This window comes from Mastigoproctus giganteus, chromosome 10 (genome assembly GCF_048544385.1).
Source record: "Mastigoproctus giganteus isolate SK-2022 chromosome 10, ASM4854438v1, whole genome shotgun sequence".
NCBI classification, from domain to species: domain Eukaryota; kingdom Metazoa; phylum Arthropoda; class Arachnida; order Uropygi; family Thelyphonidae; genus Mastigoproctus; species Mastigoproctus giganteus.
In genome coordinates this window covers 13,152,703-13,172,091 of record NC_143584.1, presented here as the reverse complement: position 1 = coordinate 13,172,091, position 19,389 = coordinate 13,152,703, and the positions used below count along the sequence as shown (strand labels likewise).

General features: G+C 36.2%; 1 protein-coding gene across 2 annotated transcripts in view; it reads left to right on the top strand.

The window, feature by feature from the left end:
- The first annotated feature begins 5,297 nt into the window (after nt 1-5,297).
- Nucleotides 5,298-19,389, top strand: part of LOC150078730 (polyadenylate-binding protein 2-like) — an 82,858-nt gene continuing 68,766 nt past the window's right edge. For both annotated transcript variants that reach the window (XR_016547560.1, XM_090383501.1), the window contains exon 1: nt 5,298-5,434. Coding sequence is in view for 1 of the 2 variants with exons in the window: in XM_090383501.1 (XP_090239627.1) it covers nt 5,300-5,434 (135 nt within the window). In the remaining variant the exon portion in view is untranslated. The remainder of the gene's footprint in view (nt 5,435-19,389) is intronic.

The following is a 19,389-nucleotide window of genomic DNA, read 5'->3' as shown; positions in this document are numbered from 1 at the left end:
CCAAAGAAAGAGAGAGTCAGAAGTAGAAAGGAATCACCAAGAAAGAGAAGAATGATGATATCCAGCTCAGGACTCTGGGTGTGCCAAGTCCATACTCACCATAGTGTGAGCCCTGGGGTTGAATTGATATTAATCATATGCGTGGGCAAGGTTATGACAACGGAGCTAACATGGGCAAACAATAGTTTGCAAAAAAAAGTTTAAATATCAACCAACGTGCTTTTTTTTTTTTGTACCCTGCGCTGCATATAGTCTCAACTTGGTGGTTAATGATGCTGCCAAAATTAATTTTAAAACAGATTTTTTAACTCAGTTCAAGAATTGTTTTTTCAGATTTTTTCTTCGTCCACGCACCGTTAGGACGTTTTGAAAAATGTTTCGAAATTACTTTTAAAACCAGCAAGCAATACAAGATGGGAAAGTCGTATAGATGCAATAAAGCCATTAAGACAAGAAATTGGTGAAATTTATGATGCCCTTTTAGAAATAATGGAAGATAAGAATAAAGATGTTAAATCACGACACCAGTCAAAATGTTTAGCCTCGAAATTAAAATCATTTAAATGTATATGTTCAATAGTCATTGGTACAAAATATGAAATAATGTGAATGCAAAATCCAAAATTGAATATAAATTCTTGGCTTGATCAATTAAATAATTTATCCAATTACTTACAAAGCAAACGATCTGATAGTGGATTTTTTAGCGTTTTTAAATGAATCAGAACAGTTAGCCAAAATATTGGAAACCAAAACTAAATTTCCTGATGTCTCTCTTATACATCGAAGTAAAAAGAAAATTCAATTTGAATCATTTGATTATGAAAATCCAGATGAAGGCATAAACGATGCACAGTTAAATTTTAAAATTAATTTTTCAATACTAGACACAACAATAAATTCTCTTAAAGACAGGTTTGATTTATTAAGAACTCATAGTGACACACCCAGGGTCCTTAGCTGGATATCATCATTCTTCTCTTCCTTGGTGATTCCCTTTTATCTCTCTCTCTCTCTCTCTCGGGGTAGTTCAGAAATTTTTTTTTTTTTTTTTTTTGGCTGGTGCAACATAAGTTTCAGGCTTCCTTGCACCATATGGCTAATAATAATAATAATTTCAATTTTTTTTTTATACGACATACATAATTTTAAAGTATGTAACCGATCAAGAAATTCTAAAATGTAAAGATTTGCAAAATAAATTAACAGATATATCAAGAACGAAAAGGATATCGATGCCATTGACATGACCAACGAATTAAAGTACTTAAAAATATTTTAAAACCAGATTTGAGAGTAACAGAAGTATTAGAGTATATTTTTGAAAATAATTTATGCACCACTTTTCCAAACGTAGTGGTTGCTCTAAGAATACTTCTTACATTGCCAGTGAGTGTAGCTACAGGGGAAAGATCATTTTCCAAATTAAAAATAATTAAAAATTATCTTTTTAGGCAGATTGGATAATTTAGCACTAGTTCTTGATACACGTGAAAAAAAAAATTTTTCAGAACTGAAAGCACGAAAAGTTCAATTTATTTAATATCTAATCATTTTATTTCAATTTATTTTATAAGTTAAATATGTAAAACACATGAATTAAACTTTATACATGTAATTATGTTTAGTTATAAATAAAGATTATTATTATTATTATTATTATTATATATTTATGTATTTTTATAACAATTATTATTATTAATATCTGTTTTTTTTTAAACTAAGTGATATTATTTAAAACATACATATCAAATTTCGATAAAATTTATTCCACAAAGCTGTCTTAATTTTATGTTACCTTTTCATATTCAAATATGTGTAGCATGAATAAAGCGTGATAAGGAAATAAAATATTGAATAAATTCTAAGATGTACACTTGATATAGATGTAGGAAAGGAAAGGAAAAAACTGACTCGAGTAAATAATACAAAGGTCTTTGAAATAACAGAGGAGGAGAAAAAGCAGTATGTACTGGAACTTAAGAACAAGTTTGAGCTTCTGCAGACTGCTCAGGACCAAGATATCGACGAGGAATATTACAACTTTCTGAAAGTGATAAAGCCCAAGAAACCTATAGGGAAACAGAAATCCAAAGAAGAAAAAATTAGTCAAGAAACACTTGTCATGATGAACCAAAGACGACAAATGAAAAGCAAGAAAAACACTGACAGGGAGAAAATTGAGTATACTGAGTTATGCAAAGCCATTAGAAAGAGACTCAGAGAGGACATAAGAAGATTTAACACAAGAAAAGTAGAACAAGCATTAAGGGAAAACAAAGGATTTAAATCAGCAGCCATGAGCAGTAATACAGAAAGACAAATGATACTGAAACTGAAGAATAGCAATGGTGTACTTATAAACAGCAGAGAAGGCATACTTCAAATAGCAGAAGACTACTATAGAGAATTATACAAGGAACAGGGGAATGATACCAGCAGTGGGGAAGATGGATTGCAAAGTAGCAACGCATACGACGTATCCGATATTCTTCCTGATGAGGTAGAACATGCATTGAAGAAAATGAAGAATCGGAAAGCCCCGGGGGAAGATGAAGTTACTGTAGAGTTGTTAAAATTGGGAGGAAGAGACATAACACAAAAACTGGCAAGGCTCTTCACAAAGTGCATTAGAAAAGGTGTGATGCCTAAGCAGTGGAATAACGCAGTCATAGTTTTGCTGCATAAGAAAGGAGATAAATCAGAAATTGGAAATTATAGACCAATTAGCTTGTTATCCCATATCTACAAGTTGTTCACAAGGGTCATTACTAACATATTAGAAAGAATACTTGATGAGAATCAACCGAAAGAGCAAGCTGGCTTTAGGACAGGATTCTCAACTATGGATCACCTTCACGTAATAGCACAGCTAATGGAGAAAGCAAATGAATATAAAACACCATTATGCCTGGCATTTGTGGATTATGAAAAGGCATTTGACTCCATACAGCATAAGGCAATGTTTCGGGCACTGGAAAGACAAGGCATAGATACTCCATATATTATGATTTTGAAGAAAATATATGAGAGTGCTACATCCTTTATTGGACTAGACAAAGACAGTAGCAAATTTAAAATCGAGAAAGGAGTTCGACAAGGAGACACAATATCTCCGAAGCTGTTTACTGCTGCCCTTGAGGAAGCTTTCAGAAGATTAGACTGGTCACAGAAAGGAGTCAATGTGAACGGAGAGTACCTAAACCATTTACGATTTGCAGATGACATTGTGGTCATAAGCCACGATCTCAAAGAATTAGAGGAAAATCTTAATCAGTTATGCACAGTTAGTAAGGATTTTGGACTAAAGATGAATATGGCTAAAACAAAAGTAATGATGAACAAGTATGCCACGGAAAGGGAAATAATGATTGAAGGAGCAGTAATTGAAAAGGTGGAGTCATATACTTATGTGGGACAACTTATTAGCTGTAATAATGATAAATGGCTGGAAGTCAAGAGAAGAATAAATTTTGGATGGATAGCATTCAGGAAATATAGTCACATACTGAAGAGCAATATCCCAGTTTGTCTGAAACGTAAAATAATGAATCAATGTATACTCCCCACCATGACTTATGGAAGTGAAACTTGGGCACTCACCAAAAGAATGGAAGAGAAGCTAAGAACTACACAGCGAAGAATGGAACGAATTATATTGGGAATTAGAATGTTAGATAAGAAGAGAAACACATGGATTAGGCAGCAAACTCAAGTAAAGGACATTCTTATCAAAACTAAAGAACTAAAATGGTCTTGGGCAGGACACATAGCTCGAAGACATGATGACAGATGGACTAAGAAAATAACAGAATGGTACCCAAGAGGAGCTAGAAGAAAACCTGGAAGACAAAGGCGGAGATGGATAGATGAAATTCATGAGTTTTTGAGTAGTAAATGGATGGCCAGTGCTCAAAACAGAAGGAACTGGAAAGTTGCTGGAGAGGCCTTCATCCTGCAGTGGATTGAAAATGGCTGATGATGATGATGATCGAGAAAATATTATTACAAAAAATTTTATTCGTTTTTTTGGGGAGGGCGGATTACAATGTTCCGGGGCAGCATATTTTTTCTTTGAACAAGGGCAACCAATATATACGGCGTTCACTGCCTGTAGGAAAACAAACTAGACGTTCAGACCAGGGCCGGATTTTCCATGGGTACAGTGCCTAAGGCCTGCGAAAGAAGGCAAAAAAAAACAGCAGTTCACTCTTTTCACTATGACTAACGAAAAACGAGCTAAGAAAACATGTGCGGAATTGGCTCTAGGAGCTTCAACTCTATATGCATATGCTATCTAGTGACTGTTCTCGAAACTATAAAAATCGAAGTGATGGTCGCTCCATCAATTGAGGTGGTTTATCACTTATTATAGTTGAAACTCGAGTCGCGTTAATTGACATGATTCGCGGTCAAAGTGTTAAAATAGAAGAAACATTTTATCCCCCCCCCCTCCTTTTTAGCACATTTCGAAATAAAAATGCCTAGGGCCTACGAACACCAAAATCCAGTCCTGGTTCCGACTGTGGGCGAGAGAGAAAGTAAGACTTTCTTATCACAAGCAATCATTCCTATTAAACTCGAGAAAGTCACAGCGTTTTCGAATGTAATGATTGGCAAATATGCTTATATTAGCATGAACACCATCAGTTATGTTCATTTCGGCTTTTTTATGCTCAGATGCAGCCCCTGATTTTACTTTACCCTGTATTGTGAGTGGGGAGGATTAATATAGAGTAAACATAAAATTAATCACTTAATTAATGTACAGTTTAAGAAACCGTGGAGACTGACCATGCAATTCTTTCTTATTTCATAGCAAATAATTTATGTGATAAAAGTAAAGGGCTTATTGGCTTACTTTTGACAAATTCACAGTTGTCAAAACGGTTAGCTGTTTGTGTTAAGCTCCAAGAGGACTAACTAAGGCTAGAAGTCATCAGTAAAACTGAATTCCGGTTGAAAAATTATGTAATTTTAGCCTCATACCCACTAACTCAGCTACTTTATAAAGCTGCCACTTCCTTTTCTTATTATTTATTTTTTTTTTTTTTCCTCTCTCTCTCTCGCTCGCTCCATCTATCTATCTGTATATCTATTGGTAGGGTTAAATTGTTATTACATGACACAGAAAGCAAAAAAAAAAAAAAAAAGAGATCATTTCAGAAATATTAAATAACAAACTAAAAATTGTTTACTGACAAGTTATGGGATAATACATTACTTTTATGGGTAAAATTCTATAAGTGATGAATATTACTAGTGGCGCCCATGTGTGTTTTATAGTTAACAGTTCAAAATGGCAGCCGTTGATATGATAGCAGTAGAGGACGCGGAGCGTTGTAAGGTAGAGTCGCAGATGAATGGTTCGTTAAGTGAAGACGTAAGGAAATCTGAGGAAGGAAACATGAGTGGGGCATTAAATCAAGATCCTGTGAGTGCCTTTGCCCCCTCAATTATTAAAATCAATATTCTGTGTTGTGGAACGTGTCATGTTAATATTCATAAACTTAGGTTTATTTAGTAAATGTGACAGCAGTTAACTTTGGAATACCATTTAACCCTAATATGTTTCTGTATTAATATTTATTGTTTTATTCAAGTAAATTTAACGTTTTAATATTGAATTTAATTGATTATAAATTTTCATGCAGTTATTGGTTAATGCCTTGGCGTAGCACAAGGAAATTGACAGTCCCCTGATAACAAATGGCGCTCCAAAAATATAATTTGGGTTAGCACAACCTTGGAGCCAAGGTTGACTCCTTTTTCACGAATTTTTGGAGACTCTTGTTCCTGTTACTTTCATAGGCCACTTATACGTTAATAGAAATTTAAACATATTAGCATTATTCATATATTAATCATTCTTAATTGCGAAATGAGTAATAAAAATTTATGGTATTTTATGAATTAAACGACAGTGTATGCATGTAAAAATGCATACCAGCTGTAAATATTGTCACCGTATATACTGTTTAATCCCAAACCAGAAATTCGTTATTGTATCGTAAAATAGTCTATAAATCATTTTTCTGACAAATAAACTTGGCCCTTAAGAAAACAAATAAAAGCGATGTGATTTCTCTGTCATTTTGGTTAGTAGAATCCAGTCATAAAAATAGTCAGTGTAGGGATGATAAGACCAGATAAATCAAATGATAAACAGATGGTTTTATTTTTATCAGCAAGTTTTCTCACATGCCATTAATAATTTCAGGCATTCAAGTTGACCATAAAGTAGTGAGAATAATTTTATAATAAACACCTCTATTGGTATACATTATTTACATTAGTGACTCACAGCTAACACATCATAATTGTCTAAAGAATTGTGAGATAGTGCACTTAATAAAATTAGTGTCAAAGAAGGGAGCTAAGCTTGTTATGATCAGTAGAGGTTGCAGAATTTTCATTGAATTTGGTTTGCCCAAAAACATGTCCCAGTAGTTGAGAAATACTGGTATTCATTGATGAACTTCATCTTTTTTCAGGGTAGTTTAATTATACGCTGTTTCCTGATTAGTAGGAAATGCTGTTACTTATGCCTGAGGCACATCTAATTTTAATTAAATATCATTGACTGCTTGCAAACATTTCATCAGAATCTCAAGTGATATGATAACATCTGGTAAATGTGGGAAAAGAGAGACAATGAATGGAAGATCACTATAAATTGATTTCTTCAGCAGCAGTTGTTTTATAATGTGTGTTGAAGATGCACTCTTGATCCAAATTTGTTAACATATATTTCATGTTGTTGAAATTTTTTGCATAATAAACTGTAATGAAGATCCATCTCCTGGACTTTAAGAGTGCAGGTGGAATTTCCTTGAATGCCTTTGGGTGCTGGACTGAAGTGATAAATGGCCAAATGAGTCATTTATCATTCATGTGCATCACTTCAGCAGTATAAAATACTAGTGAAAGCTCCATTACATCTTTAGATGTCATAGAGCTTTCACAAAAATATTCGTGCCATTGGACACTAAAAGGTCAACTTCAGAAAATAAACTACATAATCATCATTAACACTGGATTGCATGTGCTACACAAAGCAGTAAAGGGAAAAGAATTTTAAGAGCCGTTACCACTTTCTTTGTGTGAGGAGTAGTGTCACTCAAGAACAGAATATTATCCTGCTAACTTCCATCCAACCAAAGCATAAATATAATGTTCGTAAAAAATAGAGCTGATATGAAGGTAGATACAGTTCTCAATGACAGTAATCGAAGTGTGCTTCTTCAAGAGGATTTACATAAACTTAGCAGAAGGACTGGAAAACCTCCCAAACTCCTTGTTCATTTCACAAATATACATGTTATCAGTTCCTATCTCAGTGATGTCCATTTCCACCTACAGTCTGCCAAACCCCCCACGTATTTATTCTGACAGAATCCCGATTATTGGTTGATTCCTTTCACTTCAAAGCTCGTACTTGTGCATATGTCCACTCTGATATTCCCTGTCAGAGACTTGGTAATTTGGAATCTCCTCTATTCAATCTTCACTGGCTTAAAATCTCTCTACCACATTCTGACAAATTCATCTTTTGCCTCTATTGTTTTCTTCCACAAATCACTTAGAACGCTTTCACTTCCTCTCTTTGAAACTTCACTTTCTCAAATCTAACTTTCCTAACAGTGATTTCCTTGGTGATTTTAATGTTCACAACTCTAGCTTGCTTCTGTTTTTTAGACACGGACCCAGCTCATCGAGATGCTGAGGCTTTTGCAATTACTAATGACCCCGCACAGATTGTTCATTTACCTACAAGAATACCAGACAATCCTAACCACGCAGCTAACATACTTGATCTTTTTTCTTCTAAATAACACAGTCGAGGTGAGTGGTCCTCTAGGTAGCTCAGATCACAACTTGGTTGCAGTCTCTTCTCCAATGAAGCCTTTCTCTTGTGGCCATTCTCAACTCTGTTGTTTGGCATTACAAAAATGCAAAATGGGAGATTTCTTTTCTTTGGTTGGATTCCTGTTTCTAATATTCTGATGTCCGCATTTTCCATTTCATGTCAGTGAAATTATACTTGTAGGGGATGGATGAAATCCTTTATTTCACATCCCACCTTAATATCTCGTCCTTTATCTAAATATGGATTCCGTCAGTGTCAATCCATTGGTGATGTTCTGGTTTATGTTATCCATTTACAACAAATTCAGTGGAAAAGTTCGGTGAAACACAAGCAGTTGCTCTTGACATCTGAAAGGCTTTTGATCGTGTTTGGCATAAAGGTCTTCTTAACAAACTGCTTATGGTTTGACAACTGTTTTTTGTAATTGGGTATCTAGTTTTCTTCCTGACCACTCATTGTGGGTGATGGTAGATGCTCTCTCCCATCTTCTAACTTCTCCTCTAATGCAGGTGTTTCCCAAAGTTCAGTTCTTTCTCCCACTCTTTTTCTCTTGTACATTAATGACCTTCTTTCATTGACCAGAAATCCTATCTATAGTTTTGCTGATGATAGCACATTGCATTTCACCTTCCAGTTTGAGAAACCTTGCCCTGTACAAACAGCTTCAATTTCTCAAATATTCAGTACTAATTCCTTACATGCTGATCTACAGGTAATTCTTCAGTGGGGCAAAGATAACTTAGTTGATTTCAATATTTCTAAAACTTTGTCCTGTCTTATAGCTCACAAAAAGGATTCTTCTGCTCCTATGCATCATTTTTAATGACACTGATTTCTAGACAAGTTCACATAATCTCTATTGGAGATTACTCTGACTTCTAATCTCTTTTGGTGTGAGCATATTACAAATATTTGCTTCCTCTGCATCTAAGAACTGGATTTTCTCTTTCCCTTTCAGCATTAGTTTTCTTCCAAACAGCTGCTCACTCTGTTAAATTGCAAATCCACCCCATCATGGAATATCGTTCCCACATCTGGGGTAGTACCCCCAAACCTCTCTCATGCTTCTAGATTCCAGTCAAAAGAGGGCAGTTCGGTTTATTAATGACTCATCTCTAACAGAGTCTCTCTCCACTGTCTCATAGACGTTCTGTTTCTGCTGCATGTCTTTTCTATAGATACTTCATCATGGGCGCTGTTCTTCTGATTTGGCTTCTATAATTCCTTCTCTCTCTCTCTCTCTCTCTCTCTCTCTCTCTCTCTCTCTCTCTCTCTCTTCCAAACCAGTCCGAACACGTGCCACAGCCAGTCAGCATCATTTTACTGTCAAACTTTACAATCACAGAACCAACTTTTCCTTTTCCTCATTTATTTCTTCGACTTCTGTTTTCAGGAATAACCACCCTTCATAACATATTTCCTAAAAATTGCAATCTACATATTCAGTTCTAATGTCAACAAGTACCTTTCATCTTCTCAACCTGCACAGCACTAAATACTATAGGTTCTAATACCTCTCATGCTTGTAGTTTTCATTTAAAAAAAAAAAAAAAAAAGTGATGCATGTCTTGTGGGATCCCACCATAGGTCCCACCAGAAATTACTGAAACGCGTAATACCTACAGAGGTGAATTGGATAAGGGGTCCAATGGCATGGCCACCAAAGTCTTTAGACTTTGTTTTGACTTATAGAGCCACTTACAGATTGGTTTATTCAGTGCTCAGCATAAAGCATGAAATGTGTGCAAAATGCATATTGTGAATGGTTCAAACAACATCCATCACTCATCCTAATGAATCCAGAGCGCGTAGGCCTGTTTCGTTATCCATCACTCAATTATGTTTGTGTCATGCTCAGGCATATATATGACCATGGGAGATCAAATTTTTAACATCTTTTCTAAAACTACCATGTATATATTTGTTAATAAAGAACATTTTAAATAATTTCTTGTTTTTTTTTTTTTTTTTAGTCGTAATATCTAAGAAGAATGAATTTCCAAACCAGTGTTAAAAGGAACTTTTTATTCTTTTCCTTTCAAGTTAACACTCCAATTTTGTAAAGGGACTTCTGGTACACCCTCTATATAAAAATAAATTATTAATTCTTACTTGGGCATCACTTTAAGGATTGATTTTTCTGTATATATCATTTTTACAAATTACCAAATTGGCATCAAACTGCAGGATCGTGGTAAGCATTAGTGCTGGGAGTAATATACAACTGAATTTGAGGTGATCTCAGCTAGCTGTAAGGTTAACTTTTTTCTGAGTTGACTGGGTTATCCTCCACTGGCAAAACCCAAGTATACATGTGCATCAAATCCACTCAGCAACCATTGAAGTTTATCAGGTGAATATGATTAGTTCTCATGCGAAGTGAGGTGTACAAGAGAGCTATTATCACTTATCATATATGAATTGTAGATTGGCAGCTGTAGTCAGTGATTAAACACTACTAATCATTCCAAGAGCCATTGCTTTGCTGAATGTAAAAGTTGAGTGAGGTCAAGAGTACTAAAGTCTGGATTTTTGTACCATAGAAGACTAAGTGAAATTTCTCACCAAACAGTTTTACAATCACATAAATGCAGGCTTTTGAGGTGTGATTGATAGTGATGACATGTCAAAGTGATGTTATACTACTGGTAAACCAGTAGTATAATATCACTGTTGAGATAATAGGTGATTCAATGGCTGGTCTGATCTTTGTTATTGGCATATGAGATAAAACAAGATTGACTAACTCTACATTTCATTCTAGCATAAAATTCACACATTAATGACCTTCTTAACCTAAAATTTGAAAAATTCACTAATATGATAGCAAAATTTTGATAGGGCCTCTGGTAGTTTTTATACCATAAAATTTTAAACTACAGCAATACCAGGGCTGTAGGCTGTGCCGTAAGCCAGTGTTCCGTGACCAGTGTGCTGCGGAACACTGGTATGCCACAAACTTTGATGAAGCTGTATACCTATTATGATTAGAAATTGGCAACTGAGAACTTTTACCTATTGTAAGGAATTAACTGTATTTACTCCCAATTTTAGTTTTATATATGTGTTGATAATTCTACTCATTGTTTTATTTCACAGTGTGCCATTTTTACTGAAACACAATGTTGTATGTGTGGGACGGTAAATTATTTTTTGCATGAGTATCTAACACTTGCTTTATAAAGTTATTTGTGTGTTTTCCCTTCCAATATTTCTCGTTTTGTTGCTGCACTGACTGAAAATAAGATACCGTTTGTTCAAGTTAGATGCATATGTATTGTTCCTGAAAAGTGTACAGATTCACAAAACATCCCCTGTCTTTTTTCAGAAAGATATGCAAACTAAGTTGGCATAGGTTTCCGAAAAAAGACGGAAAGCTCACTTCAGTGAGCTGAACCGAAAAATGCAAGGCAAGAACAAAAATCTTTTTATGAGTATGGATAAGATTCAAGGCTTTCAGAATAAGCTGGATTTGTAGATACAACACATTGCAAATGGGTCGTTTGAGATGTTCCCAGCTGTATGGATGCTTGCTGCTGCTAATAATGTGGCGATGGACTTCATTAAAGAACATTTAGATAACTGGCAGCAGAAGTTCAAGGATTATTTTGGAGAGAGCGTTGAAGATTTCAACTGGGCTTGTGATCCATTTGTTGTGGATGTTGTGGTGCAAAATCTCTTCCGATGAATGTACAAGAGGAACTAACAGATTTGAAGGCAGACAGAACATTTCATGGTAATTACACATTAATGTGTAATTACCATTTTCGACTACAGATTTGTGTGAACTGGGCTTTTCACACAAAATTAACTGAATTGACTGACAAAATTGACTGAAATTAAAACATCAAAGAGGGAGAGACTCAGATCCATTGATGAAGAAATGAGGCTTGCATTGTTAATGATTCTGCCACACATCAGCCGTCATGTTCAGGAAAGCAGGCACAAGTATCACATATATATAATAACTGTAAGTAAATAAATAAAGAATGGAGAAGGATTGAAGAGAAAAAGAAATTGGGTATTAAGATATATATATGATGTGGATGAATAAGGAACTAGCTAGTTTAACAAAGAAAATAAAAGATAACTTGCAACAGTTATAGATGAGTGAAAAGCTCTGTAGCTTAATAATAACTGTAAGTTGATAGTCTGGCAACAGCTGATTTAAGAAAATAAGAAATCACTAACTTAGAGTAAAAAAAGTAGACAGTAAGTTTTACAGATATGTAAATACAAAAAAGAAAAAAGAACAAATCAAATTGCACCCTCATGTATGGATGCAGGGAATGCATTTCTAACTCATATAATGGGTTGTAGGGAGTACTTTGCATTAATCTTCAGATAGAAGCTCCATCACAGTGAGCAGAAGCTATGCATACTGAAATTGATAATATGGAAATTACAGAGAACTGTTTACTAGAAAAACTTTTCAGAGTGAGAGGAAGTTGCATGTTGTAATAGATGCATGTGTCCATTTATTGGGATAGATGGGGTGCATGCCTGATTATTTTGAGAAAGACAGCCTGGGATTACATCAGACTGTTACAGTTAAGTGCTTATTGTACCCGGTGATTCTTTCTATTGGAGAGCAGCAGCATATGACATTAAGGAAATTCTGAGAATAAATTGGGTAGCTACATAGCTGTCAGTCTGACTTCAGTGGTGCGGAGAAATCAACGTCAACACTGATTAAGAATACAATTTAAGGTCATCTAGGTAGGTAAAATGGTGTTCTCAAGGGAATACAGCATAGGTTGAGAAAATATTAAATACCAACTGAAAAAATTATAACATATTTGAAACTTGATTACTTTTACAATGTTTATTTAGGTTTCAGCAAAACATTTGACTTGGCCTACACTGGAGATGGCTACACAAAATGGAATAAAGTGGGATCATGTGCACAATCCTCTAATGGATAAATGTGATTCTAGCAGAACAGGAGGCAAAAGGCTGTAATTAATTTTGGAATAGGCTGGGGTTAGAAGTGGGATCATTACTTGGGCTGCACTTGTTTCTGATTTTATTAAATGATATGGGTGAAGGAATACAGAGAATGGTGTTAAAATTTGCTGTTTATGTGAAGATAGGGTGATAAATAACTATTACCTGACAGTGTTCCTTCAACACTGAAGTCTACTGAACAATGACTGTCTGAGTCTACACTGACAGTATAGAGTCTATAAAGTTTATAATCTTAATAATTAATTGATAAGGAGATAACTATATTACTTTTCACTTCTGTTTATCATAGAAAAGGGGAAAAATTAATTAATTTAAGAAGAAAAAATAAATCAAATACACAATTTAAATATAATGCACTGTATACATTTAAAGCCTAACTTAAGCCCTTTTTTCTTCAGACAGTCATTGTTAGCTTTAACATGTTTCACGTATATACTATGTGAGACTCGTGAACATGTTGTCACTTCTGAAGTGATAAATATATGGGAGAAGAGTAATAAATATTATACAGTTGTAATTAAACTGAATGGTTAAGTTAAGAGAATGTAAAACTGTAGAGTCTTAAGTGTTCTTTAAAGTTTATAATCTTAATAATTAATTGATAAGGATATACTATATTTACTTTTCACTTCTGTTAATCACAGAAAAGGGGAAAAATAAATTAATTTAAGGGAAAAAAATCAAATACGCTTTAAATGTAATGCATTGTATATACATTTCAAGCCTAACATAGGCTATCTGTGACCTGGATATTATGTTTGTTACCATGAGCTACTCGGAGAAATGAATGGGCAATGTAGTGGAAACAAAATATTCTCGGTTCGCACATAAATGTCATTGCTTTTTGGTGTGTGTGCGTGTGTGTACGTGTACAGGATGGAGGCCTCCTCAAACAGTCAGGTTGATGGAAATGGAAATTATTTGCCACACTGGTACAGTGCGGGTTGGCAGATTGACTGTATTTAGCAGTCAAGGACTTGAACCCCAGTCTGTTCAGAGCGTGTGCTATTGCACGCCCGCTCATGAAAAAAATATATTTAGCATTAGTAGAGGCATATGATGCAAGAAATCAAGCTTATGCAGCATCAGCCAGAAAAAAAAAAAAAACTTCCACTTCATCCCTCCGTTCATTCGAAATAACCTGTCCAGCTGACCCTTAACTCTGTTCCACCAACCAACTACCCGCTGGCTAAAGGCAAATTTCCGGACATCTATCCTACATCTGTCTTTCCTCAATTTGAATTTATGCCCTCTCAGGTGATTATTCTGAGCAAGAGGCAGAATCCCATCAGCATTGAGCATGCTCAAACCATTCAAGACTTTATCCACCACTATCAGATCACCTCGCCGGTGCCTAGTCTCCAGACATTGTAATTTGCAAAACTTAAGCCTTTCTTCGTAAGAGCAAACCTTTGTTCCATTCACTAACCTTGTTGTCTTTCTCTGTACCCGTTCCAGCAGCTCTACATCCTTCTTGAAATGATGCCTCCAGACCTGTATACAGTACTCAAGGTGTGGCCTGACCATTGCCTTATACAAGGGAATAATCACCTCCTTATCCCTGCGAGAAAAATTCCTATATATCATCGACAATACACCATGAGCTACTCTTGCAGCCCATCTACACTGCTCAGAAAACTTCATATCTGCCTGCACAACCACCCCCAGGTCCCTTTCATTCTCTACCATTGTCAGTGTAGTACCACAGAGTTGATAAGTTGCTCTGGGGTTGCTGTTTCCCATATGTAGTACTTTACATTTGTCAATGTTAAACTTCATTTGCCACCTCTCAGCCCATCTGCTCAACCTTTCCAGATCCTGTTGTAGCAGCATAGCATCAGTAGTGTCCTTAAGAATCCTGCCAACTTTTGTATCGTCTACAAACTTGGACATTAAGCTTGATATACCATCATCAATATTATTTATAAATACAGAAAACAAAAATGGACCCAACACTGAACCCTGAGGGATTCCACTGATAACATTAGTCCACGATGAGCAGTGTCCATTGATTACCACTCTCTGTCTTCTCCCCCTCAACCATAATGTCAGAGTTATTCCCTGCATCCAGTTCTTTTCCGACTGCATCATAGTATCCAATCAAATTGGTCAGGCAAGACTTCCCCTTAACAAAACCATGCTGTGTCCGAGCTATAACCGAAGTCTTGTCTAGATGATCCTGCAGTGCTTCTTTAACCGGTGACTCCATTAATTTTCCTGAAACAGAAGTTAAACTCACAGGTCTATAATTACTTGTCAGCCTTTGATCCTCCTTTGTGGATTGGGGTCACATTTGCACATCTCCAGTCCATGGGTACCTCCCCTGAGTCCAAGGAAGCTCTCATAATTATGGCTAAAGGTTCGCTTATTTCCTTTGCTGCCTCCTTTAATATAACTGGATAGATTCCATCCACCCCAGGTGCCTTTCTTGTGTTTATCTTCAACAATTTCTCCTCCACTTTACTCTCAGTTATTACAGGATTATCTAGCTTACTGCCAGTGTTGAATACACCTCTGGCATTCCCCTCGCTGAATAACTCCTCATGTGTGAATGTTGATGCAAAATATTCATTTAGTTTGTTAGCTACCTGAGCAGGATCATCAATAGTTGAACCATCGATATCAAGTGGACCAATCTGATTCATCCCCTTCCTTCTAGAGTTTACATAAGTAAAGAACCCTTTGCTGTTTTTCTTTGCATCCCTTGGCAAAGATGTCTCGTAATCTGCCTTCGCCTGCCTAACCTCCTTTGTAACTTGGTTACAGATCAACTTATATCTATCATAGGCTTCTGTGTCACGTGTTAATTTATATGTATCCCAAGCATTTTTCTTCTCTGCCATATGTCTCATTAGTTCATCTGACATCCATTTAGGCCTAAACCTTGAACAATATTTCTTAGTTGGTATGTAAAGCCTAGTAGCTTCCAAGATAAGTTCTTTGAATGCTTCCCATTTTGAATTTGCTGTTGGTAACATCATCAGTTGGTCCCACTGTATAGAATTTAAATACTGTCTCAGACCATCGTAGTCGCCTTTACGAAAGCAATAACCTTTCCCTTTACCCCTGATGGTAGTTACCTCTTTGAGTAAATCCCACTTCAGCACACTGTGATCACTGCCACCTAGTGGTTCCTCTATCTGCAGATTCTTAATGCATGAAGAATCACTACTGATAATCAAATCAAGAGTATTACTCCCTGTAGTTGCCTCCCAAACATGCTGATGTAGAAAACAATCATCCAATAAATCCACAAAAGCCATGCTAGTGTGTGTGAGTGACCAACCCACAAATTCCAGTCAGTATCTGGGAAATTAAAATCCCCCATTATAAGACTCTCTGATTTACTGGCCCACTCTATTTCCCTGTACAGTTTCTTATTATACTCATCGAGTCATTAGGCGTATAGCACACTCCTGCTCTCAATTTTGATCTCCCAGTGCTTATGTCACACCAAACTGACTCGACACTGCACTGTGTGGCGATGTCGACTGGCTTCACTTCCTTGGATTTTGTGTTTCTTAACTAATAGCATAACCCCTCCTCCCTTCCTATCCTTTCTGTAGACGTTGTACTCCCCAAATTCCAGTTCTGCATTCCTTATATCTGTGTGACACCACGTCTCTGATATCCCAACAGTATCTGCCTTTGATGCTTTGAGCAATACCTCAAATTAATCAAATTTATTTACCAAACTCCTAGCATTGGTGTACACACAAGTATACATGCTCCTGTTCTTTTTCTTAGCTACCCTAACACAACCCATGTGTTTACTTGTACCGCAATGACTCCCACCAGTCTCTGAAATATCCTGCATCTTGTTCTCCAGGCTTCTGCTCATTCCAATAGAAGCAGTCATTCCAATCTCTCTCTCTCTCTCTCTCTCTCTCTCTCTCTCTCTCTCTCTCTCTCTCTCTCTCTCTCTCTCTCAGCTTTATATATTTTTTATTTTTATGTATATAATAAATCAGGAGTAACTACTATTTGTTGATATACCTGAAATGCATGCAATGTATACATGAAAATAACTTGTTTAAATTTAAATCTTGTATCTCCTTGTGTATTTGCTGTTTGAGAAAGAGGAAGGATATTCTCAGTATTTAGTTCTGTAATCATTTCAACACCTTTTTTAACCATACCACAAGATTCTGAGCTGGATATCATTCTTCTTTCTTGGTGATTCCCTTCTGATTCTTGCTCTCTCTCTCTCTCTCTCTCTCTCTCTCTCTCTCTCTCTCTCTCTCTCTCTCTCTCTCTCTCTCTCTCTCTCTCTCTCTCAGCTGGTGCAGCATAAGCCTCAGGCTTCCTTGAACCATATGCTAATAATAATATATGGGGGGGTAAAAAAAGATTTGTATTCACCCAAAAGTATATGTGGTAGAAGGTTGAAACACCATGTATTGCACTTCAACATAGTCACCAGACAAAATGGCATGTTTCTGCCCCCTCTCAATATGCTTCTGTAGGCCAGTTTTGTAGAAGTCCTCCAACTGTCCTTCAAACCACTACTCAGCAACAAAATATTTTCCACAAAAAAGGACTTCAAGATAGGAAAGAGGAAGAATTCTGAGGGTGCAAGGTTAGGGGAATAAGCAGGATGCAGCAATATTTCAAACCCACATTCGTGGGCACACCTCACTTCAGCATGCAAGGAATGCACACACACCTTTTGACAGCCTTCCCCATCTTTTTTCTTTTATGGCAGCATGTAGCTTTATGAGAAGGTTGGAATAATACTTTGCTGTCACACTACAGCCCTTTAAAAGGTAATCTGTTAGTATTACACCATGCTGATCCCAAAAAACTGATAGCATCACCTTGCCAGCTCTTGGTTGCACCATTTCCCCTTTTGGGTGGTGGTGATTCTGCATGCTTCATTATTTAGTTTTGGGATCATAGTGATGGATCCCAGCTGCATCCATGGTGACTAGACTTGAAAAAAACTTGCTTTTCCTGTCACGTTGGCAACATTTCAAGTGCGCACTATGTCCTTTCCTTCTGGTAAGGGGTCAAAAGTCTGGGAACTCATCTAGAAGACACTTTACTCATATGCAACTGTTGATGGATGATGTTCTCCACAGACTACACTAATTTGGAGTTCTCCAGCTAGTTCTGTGATGCTGATATGGTGACCTTCCAAGATTAATGCCTCAGTTTTTGCAACACTCTTCTGTTACAGCACTTGCTGAGCATCCTGCAGTACTGAGGTGCTTCACATTTGAATTGTTTATACCAATGTGGAACAATATAACCTGGGCAGTCTTCTGCATAAATGGCAACCATTTCTTTGTGGACTGTTTTGGGGTATTTTCCCTTGCAGAAAAAGGGACGAAATCACTGATCTGTATTCCACTTTATTTGTTGTGAACTTCATTCAGCGCTGCAAAGGGGAAAAAAATGAATTGTCAGATTGAAACCAAAATTTGTGTGGTTGCTATAGAGATTTCAAGGTGTCAAAAAAGTTATCTTTCTATTACAACTACTTCTGGTTGAATACAAATCTTTTGTTCCCACCCCCCCCCCCCCACTGCATATGCAGTGAATTTATCTCAGGTCATTACTACGTGCTGAGGTTTCATACATTGTACCCGGAATTGTCCTATAAGAATTTCCTTTTGTTCCTGTTACCAGTTTTGTTGCTTTTAGATAAAGTCTGCCATGACTTTGTTACCAAAAAATGGTAACCTTACATAAGGTTACCATTTTTTTCCTTCAAATCTAATGACATAATTTTTTCAACATAAATAATTCGAAAAATAGTCTTAACCATTCTGTATTTCCAGGGACAGTGAATTAAATAATAATTATTAATTAAATAATGAAATTAAGAAATTAATTAGTTCTAATTGTAATATAAATAAATTTGTTAATAAATAAAATTATTATCCAAAAGCCTGTAACTATGCCGACCGGGCTAGCCGAGTGGGTAAAGTACCTGCCCGGCAACCCAAAGGTCGCGGGTTCGATTCCCGCCTCGGGCTTGGATCAAAGTACTACAAAAACCTTGGGAGGTGCAATATGGCCACAGAAGCCGATGCGCCAACAACTACCAAATCAAAAAAAAAAAAAAAAACCTGTAACTTTCTTATAAAAGCTAAAGATGTATAATTATTTTAGTCAATAAAAATTGTACTTTTTTTTTTTTAATAATTGATCATAAATTCAGTTTAATTTATTCTGAGTCTCTAACACTATTTGACACCTATGGCCAAGGCCATGTTAGCATATGATATGTAGAATATTTACTTGGAAAGAGAGTAATCTCGAGTGCATGGTGATTTGCAGTTCTTGCAAGTCACCTGCTTTTTTTTTGAAAATTGCTGTTTTTATCTTGATTGACTCTCTTTGGGAGGAACTGAAGTCTGTTAGCTACCCACCTGGTTATGCCCCTGCTACAGTCAGTTTTAAGATCATCTGAATAATTTGACTTGTTAAAGTAGCATATCCTGGTTGTTGTTTATCACCTTACTCATCATTATATCATCAACAGACTTTCACATCAAACTTGTTTTGATCACTGTTATTGATGAATATCAGAAACAACTAAACCA